The 8,000-nt window shown below is 31.8% G+C and overlaps 1 protein-coding gene across 1 annotated transcript; it reads right to left on the bottom strand.

Moving 5' to 3' along the window:
• Positions 1-611: 611 nt before the first annotated feature.
• On the bottom strand, positions 612-6,036 carry LOC111642500. Its single transcript, XM_023388854.1, has 8 exons — positions 5,973-6,036; positions 5,818-5,892; positions 5,613-5,712; positions 4,551-4,889; positions 2,625-2,815; positions 2,307-2,428; positions 1,602-1,774; positions 612-982 (listed from the first exon to the last, which is right to left on the bottom strand). The coding sequence occupies exons 3-8, from the start codon at positions 5,692-5,694 to the stop codon at positions 726-728; spliced, it is 1,164 nt and encodes a 387-aa protein (XP_023244622.1). The 5' UTR covers positions 5,695-5,712; positions 5,818-5,892; positions 5,973-6,036; the 3' UTR covers positions 612-725.
• Between the last annotated feature and the right edge of the window lie 1,964 nt (positions 6,037-8,000).

The raw sequence follows: 8,000 nt of genomic DNA, 5'->3' as shown, positions 1-8,000 counted from the left end.
GTTACTTACGCTACTGCTTGAAACACTTTGGTTTTAAAACGACGGTTGTATCTTCGATATGATATAAATATTTTCAGAATAGGAAGAAAGATAACAGATAAAGCATTATTTAATTATCTTCTATTTCTTTCAATACTTAAATGAAATAGCAGACAAATTTACGTGCGTGTTTTTACTCTTTTCTCCCTATGATCGCTAAGAGAACCTTTTTTTGTTTAGCTTGCCTATTATAGGTTCGGTAAGAACCACAGTGAGGCGACCGAGTGACGAGAAATGACCAACATGTCTGGACGGATTACAGAAAAATTCCTGTGATTTTTTGATCTGTCCGGATTCAATCTCGGGTCTCCCAGAGAGGTAGGCTACCATTTTAACTACACGGCCATCTGACCACAATGTTTTTAAATTTAAAACATATTTTTGTATTACTTACTAATAAAAAAAAAAATGTTCTAAATGATAACTTTACTCCAAAGAGAATTTCATGTAATAATTTGATGTTTAATGTGATTATGATAAACGAGACCAAAATTAATATTTACCTTAATTATTTTCTATAAGAATCCAATTAACTCTACGTATTTTTAGTAAGTAAAATCAAAGACGTTTATATTGACTTTATTATTAATGCATTTATAAAATTTGAACTTGTAATATTATTTATGATATATACGAATATAAATTTTAAGCAATTTAATTATACATATAGAAAAACTTCTACAGTTTTATGAGACTTCGTTCAAACAACGCATTGATGTTAAAGCTATGGATGATTCGGGGGAGATTCTCTTGTCGGAAGTAGTCGGACAATTTCTATCTTGCATAATGTTATCTCGTTTTATAAATGTGTTATCCATTGACATGTTCTTAGCTTTTTTCTTCGGCCCAAACATAACGCACAAAACTGTGCCTACACTAATTATAACTGTAGCACATCCGATAACAGTTATAATAAGAAATTGATCTTCTTGAATAACTGGAACTGAAAGAATGAATTTAATAAATAAGTGTTTCAAATGCATAGGATCTTCCAAAATGAATGCTATTATTTTGAATTACTGTAATTATGCTAATTATTATCTGAGAAGTATCCAGTGTACATCAATCGATAGTGTAACTGTTCGAATTTCATCTCTCATCTGTGTTAAAACATCTTGATGTGTACTACCTATAGGAAATGCCGTAAACGAAAAAGTCGACCCCGCAACAGAGAAGGTGTTTTGTGTTCTTTGGTTTACAAAATCCAAATCACTCGTCATAGTATAACATGAGCTTAGCAGACAATTTCAAACTGATCTGTCATGTAAAACAAACATACTTTGGTGATATCGAGTTCCAGGAGAATACAGAACGATTCCGATTTCGCTGAATACTGCAGAACATAAAACGCCGTTTATGTTGTGGATTCGCCATTTTTGTTCACGGTTCTTTCTAGAGGAAGCAGACAAGACGTTTGAATGCAGATGAGATATGAAACTCGGACAGTTACTCGGCGGTCATCGTATACTTCTCTATTAATAATTAACATATAGTAATTTAAAATGGTAGCATTTATTTTAGAAAGTCCTGTATTACTAATAGATTTGTTTAATTAGAAATACCATCATCATGCAACGTTCTGTGCACGAAATGATTTTGTTCGGCATCCATTCTAGAATCTTGAACATTATTAGAAGTCGAGGATAATGCATCTTCTGTTCCATCCAAATCTTCCATTACCGGATAGCGGACATGTTTCGTTTCTGTAACTTTTTTATTATTTGGTACATGTATTCTGAAAAATGAAAAATAAATTAATAAGTGATAAAATAAAATAAATAAAATATTTTCAACTACAGTTAGATATAAGGCTTATTGTTTCTATTAAATTTAATTCGTTTTCGGTGAGATGGATTTACAGTGAATTTAGCAACATACCGATATATGGAGAAAAATCGAAAACCTGAATTAAACTCTCTTTAAAATTACTAAATTTTGAAAGTTTTTCTAGGTTTGAAAACATAAATACACCAAAATGATTGAATTGATGAAATAAGGCAGCACAACACGTGGGCAATCTACCAAGTGAGATGCCTCCCGGAAGGACTTTCTTTTGGGAAATTGGGCCCTTTTTTGTGGTATACGCCCGGAAAGAAAACCTGAAGTTTTCAGATTTTCTTAATGTGGTCACTCTAACGTGGCCAGCCCGGTAAAGAAGCACTAATGATGGATCCATAATCCTTTTCAATACGTTACTTACAAATTAACGTTATGATAATAAATCCTGACAAGTCTTCATAGATATTTCAATATATATTTTTACTTACGATGCTTGAAGGGAAAATATCTTTGGTAACAAGTTGCATTGGACCAGATATCGTCGAGTGTTATGAGTCACTACATCTTTATTTTCATGCACGACTACAGTTGTCTGGATTTCCGAATTATTCTGAAAATATAATATAATTTACTTACAAGTTTTACAAAATCAAACTTAAAAAGAAAAAATAAAAACACAATCAGATCTCGAGAAAATATTCTTATTCCTGATACATCAGAATATTTAAAGCTGTCGAGAAGACGTGCTTTCTCCGAATTGTTATAAATAAATGAATTCGAAAACTAACATAAAATCACATTCTCACAATTCGATGGCTGCCGCATATTTCATGGTGAATTCTCAAAGTATAGATGTCTTTCGAACTGCTTCTGTTTCCATAGACTGAACATCTTTCATCATTGCTGTTCTCTACTGTTATTTTCCCTCCGAAATGAGGACCCGTTCTTACCGCAATTTCAGACCATTCTTCGATGCATCGACTGATTTCAGCTGCAACTGTATAAACATATGGTTGAAGTACAATAAAATATTTGAACAAATAAATATAATATAAAAATAATCATAGACATTATTAACTCTTTTTGCCATGTGGATACTAAGATGACCTCTTTAGGAAGCCCATTATGGATTTAGCCAAGCCCACAATGGAAGAGCCCGACTTATCTGGACAAACCAACCCCGAAAAATTCCCGGCGTGTTTCGACCACCATCTCGGATCTCGGATCCACCATAGTGGTAAGTTGCCATTTTAATCACTCGGTCATTCGACCGTCAAAGAATTTATCACCAAATGACAGCCGGATGACGAAGCGGTCAAGATAGCAGCCTACTGCTCTGGGGACCCGGAATCGAATCCGGACGGGTCCGTCCGAATATGTCGGGCCCCTTCCTCACCACCCGGCCGCCTCATTGTGTGCCAGGCCGAACCCATAATGGGCTTGTTAAAAGAAAGGATAAAAAAGAAAAAAATTCATCGCCAAATGTGGAACTCTAACTAACGACTCTGAGATTAACTCATGTTATATCGATTGAGCTAGTCGGGGTGTTATATACAAAAGAGATTTTTTCTCTATGTAGGATATTACGGTAAACTTTCTATTTTGATTGACTTTCTAAGAGAATTATAGGCAAATTCTTTACTTTTTCAGCTCTATATGAATTCTAAGAATGCCTTTTTTTCATATCCATCGTGGATTTGGCCAGACCTACAACGGGGACAATTGGATAGTGAGGCATGGGGCTCAATTTTTCTGGAAAATATTGTCCATGAAGAATTCTTGGACAATCTTGAAGTTGCTCTCCAGGATTCTATCCACGGTTTCCCAGAGCAGTAAGCTGATGTCTTAACCGCTTCGTCTATCCGTCCAACAATGATTGAGGTATATTTTAGAAGAGAACTGGGTATGAACCGAAATCGGATTTCCATGATTTTCCATAATAAATTCGAGCTTGTACATCATTTCTGATTTCTCATTTATGTCACCGATCCGTTGAGCGATAAGTCTTTTATAATGGCAGTCAATGCACGGTATATACGATACACGATATGAATATATTCCCAATTATCAATACCAATATCTTAAAAAAGAAAAAAAATTAACATTTTCTAGTGTTTCTTTAATTCACGATATGAAAATAACAATGAAATCTATAAATAAATATAACTCATAAACTGTAACATGATTAATGAGGTAGTAACGTGACTGATAGTAAAATGTAATTTAAAGAATGAGAATTGAACAAAAAAGATTCAGATCGGTCGTACTGATTTTCTAATATCACGTAAATATCGAAAATAAATTTCTGCCGTCGTGCAAACACATTATTTAAGAGAATAATGACTTAGAACACGCAATTGCCGGAAGGCCAAATCGGTTAAGGTATGTGGTCGCTGCTTTGAGGAATTTGGGCTTGAATTCGAGTCGAATTCTCCAATTTTTTAAAACTCTTTCCGCCCTGTAAGTATTATAGGACCTCTTTTAGTAAGACCATTACAAGTTCGGTCCGATCCACGATGAAGCGACCAGATGATGAGGGACATGGTAAAACTATGGGTGGTTTGACCGGAATGCGTCAGGTCCCATCTCTTAACACCCCTACCGCTTTATTGCAGGCTTGCCGAAATGAGAAAGGAAAAAAAGGACCCGTTTCTTGATTATAAGGCGAAATAGCTATGTTTTCGAATAATTACAAGCACTTACAATTAAAAAAATAATAATAAGTAACTTACATCCATTTGTAGTAACAGTTATGCTTGGTACTTCGAATACTTTTGCTCTCTGTCTAAACTTATTCATTACGTTTTCTGTAGGTCGTTCTTCATATATTTGAGGTTCTATCATAAATGTGTAATTAGTTGACATTCTTAGATCATAAATTGTTGCATGATAAATTCCATTATCTGTTGGAGGATTATCTTTTGTCGAAACGTAACGTTTTCTGCAACGATATTTAATACTCCAAACTAATTCGCAATATTTAATGAGGAAATTCAATGGGCGATCTTCGTCTTCGTATTTCCAATTCAACTTAACTGATCTATATCCAGGTTCTGCTGTTATTTGCATTCCTAAATAAAATTTTTTATTGATATTTTATAGAAATCATTAACTGTTATCGCTATATTTTGTGGAGTTGATGCTTTAATTTAAATATATATTTTTGCAGGAATATAATCCTCATAAAATGTTCTACAAGGATTCTATTTTTGTAAAGATAAATGTACCTTAAATCTTAAGAGAATTTTTGTAAACTTTTACAGGGAACTTTTTAATTGCATGCGTTGAATGTAAAAAATTAGAAAAGAAGTTAATCAAATTATTTATTTATTTATTTATAAACCTTATAATGGCACAATTGAACTTTCATGCTTCACTTTATCATTTCATTATAATTCACAATAGTCTTTAGCATAATTTAATTAATTTCGTAAAAAGTATAATTAATATATAAAATTTCACATGAGAAATCATAAACTACAGCCAGCAATACGTTAACAAATAAAATTATTATATAAAATTCGAGATTTTTAACGTAGAAATGTTCTGTAAATATCAGTATAAATGTTATAATATAAGTTTAAATATAAAACTACATTTTAGAAGGAAAGTCGCCATTAATTTTATATGTTGTATGAGTCCCTTGTAAAATTCTACAAAAATCTTTGTAAAAGTTTTGACAAGAATTATTTTCAAGATTCAAATTAAAAAAAAAAAAAAACGAATAGAAGTGTAAAAAGGAAAAGAAATTCAATTAGATATAATCAAAATTGTCAATTGAATACATATTTTACCTTGATCAAAAGGGTGAGTGATCTCATTAGAAGTGACAAAGCATCCATTTTTAGCAATGGCGATGAGTACTAACAAGAGCATTTTGAGGAAAATATTAACCTATACAGGCAAAGAGCATATATTGAAAAAGAACGTTGAAATATACAGTATATTTTTCAACAAAAATTAAAAAAAATAAACGTATAAATACGTTATAAAACTTACTTTTAATGTATATCGGGATACATGACGTTGACGAAGTTTAGATCCAGACAAAACTGCATCATTGGCAGGAAGATTCTAAAATAGTGCAGGAAAAACACGGAAATATAAGGACATCCTGTCTTTTGTGGTAACTCAATTTGTGTTGAGACTAGTACCTGATGTACGTGTTATTTATGGGTGATTCCTGGGATTGTATACAATAGAAAATTTAAATAGTGTAGCGTAGTTGGTGATGATTTTTTTTATTTCAATGTAATTTTCTACAATAATGAAAGATATGGATTAATTTCAAAGACATTTTCTTCGATTTATTCCTTAGATATTACTTAATTTGATTAAGAAATTAATGGAAATTAAGCTGCATTTCCCCGGATTTACTGTTTATAATTCGATTTAAGGAAAATTTATAAAAAAATATATTTGCATTCCACTATATTCGTTAAATCTTTTATACCTCATTCGTATAATGAATGACTAAGAATAAAATAAAATTTAAATTAATAATGAATGACTTAGAATTAAAATAAAATTTAAATTAATAATTTAACTTTAAAATTTATAATTAATACTCAATTAAATTGAATTACATAATTAAAAATTAATTAATATAATTTTAAATTATTAATTGATGAAATTAACGATTAAAATATTTTATTTTTTCCCTTTATTATTGCTGATCTTGTTTATTTTTCGATTCTTTCTGCCCTGTGAGTACTAAGAGAGCCTCTTTTAGCAAGCCCATTCGGCCAGGCCCACCGGGTGGTGAGGGACGGGCCGACATATCCGGTCGGACCACCCCCTAAAAATTCCTGGAGACTATTTGACCCGCCCAGATTCGATTCCGGGCCCCCCAGAGCGGTAAGCTGCTACCTTGATCGCTCAACCGCTAAAAGTAAGAAGCTTTTTAACGTATCCATCATGGATTCGGCCGGAGCCACAATGACGGAGTGAGAAACGGGTCCGAAGTATCCTGAGAGGGCCAACCCCCGAAAAATTCCTTTTCTACCGCCCGAATTTAATTATGAGTCTCTCAGAGCGGTGAGCTAACGCCTATAAGGCATTCAATTTTTTTAAATATATAGGAAAAAATGTTTAACTATCAAGTCTTTGTGCTTTTATTCTAATATTTTATATTTTCAGCTCAATTTTTGTTAACGTATCATATGCCTGACGTGAAGCTTCGTGATGATATAATTATTTTTCTAGTGACCTATGTAAAGCTTGATCCTTGGATCAGTGCCACGGATAATAACGTGTATCCGGTCATCGCTAAAATCAAAACTTTTATTTTTATTATATTGTAAATAATACTCTATACATTATGAATAAATACATAATAAAAGCTTCATATACTGCTATGATTCTTTTACCGTTGCACTCATTTTATATATTGTAACGTTCGTTTTATTATAAATTTAAATATATATTTATTTAAATATTTTTTATACTATTGATTATTTATTTTACAGATAAGAGTGATATTTATTTTACAGATAAATTGTTCATCTAGATCTATGGATTATATATCTTTAAATTTATAATACTGTATTTAAAGATGGCGTTACTCATTTTAGATAGTGGCGTCACCTAAAGAATTTTTTCCCTATAATTATTAATAGTGATTTTATGTTTAAAAATTATTTAATAAATTTTAAAATTAATTTATTTAAGTAATTAATAGTTTTTATATGTTTGATTCGGAATTTCTGTAGTTTCCTCATTTGTACAATTGATCGTCATCACGAAATCTACCAAAATTCAAACATTCGTAATGAAATAGTTTAAGTCCGATGACGTAGAAACGCGATCCTCTAAAAATTTCTAGTGAAAATTGCACGGTAAAACTTATATAAACCGGAGTTTCACCGTACCGAATTATTTTTCCGTTGTGGCAGGTTTCCGTTTTAAACAGAATTTTTTTTTTTTGCTCCTTTCCGAATAATTTTTTCGTTTCGGAAGGTTTCCGTTTTATCCTGGTTTTGCTGTATTAATTGGCTAATGGTTGTATGCCAAGAGATTTTTCTATTATTATTTGATCAAATTTAAACTTCTATACATAATTTCAATTAAAAAAGGCAAACGGTATATGCACAATATAAAAATTCGGAAGAAACTATCGTCGTCCTGTTCAATAACCAAGAACAAAAAACAGTCTTTCTTCGCAGAGACGACGTTTTATTAGA

Source organism: Centruroides sculpturatus, unplaced genomic scaffold (assembly GCF_000671375.1).
Source record: "Centruroides sculpturatus isolate CEXI.00-Female unplaced genomic scaffold, Cexi_2.0 scaffold1661, whole genome shotgun sequence".
NCBI lineage: Eukaryota > Metazoa > Arthropoda > Arachnida > Scorpiones > Buthidae > Centruroides > Centruroides sculpturatus.
Note: the sequence above shows the minus strand (reverse complement) of the source record. Positions and strands in the feature narration are given on the sequence as shown.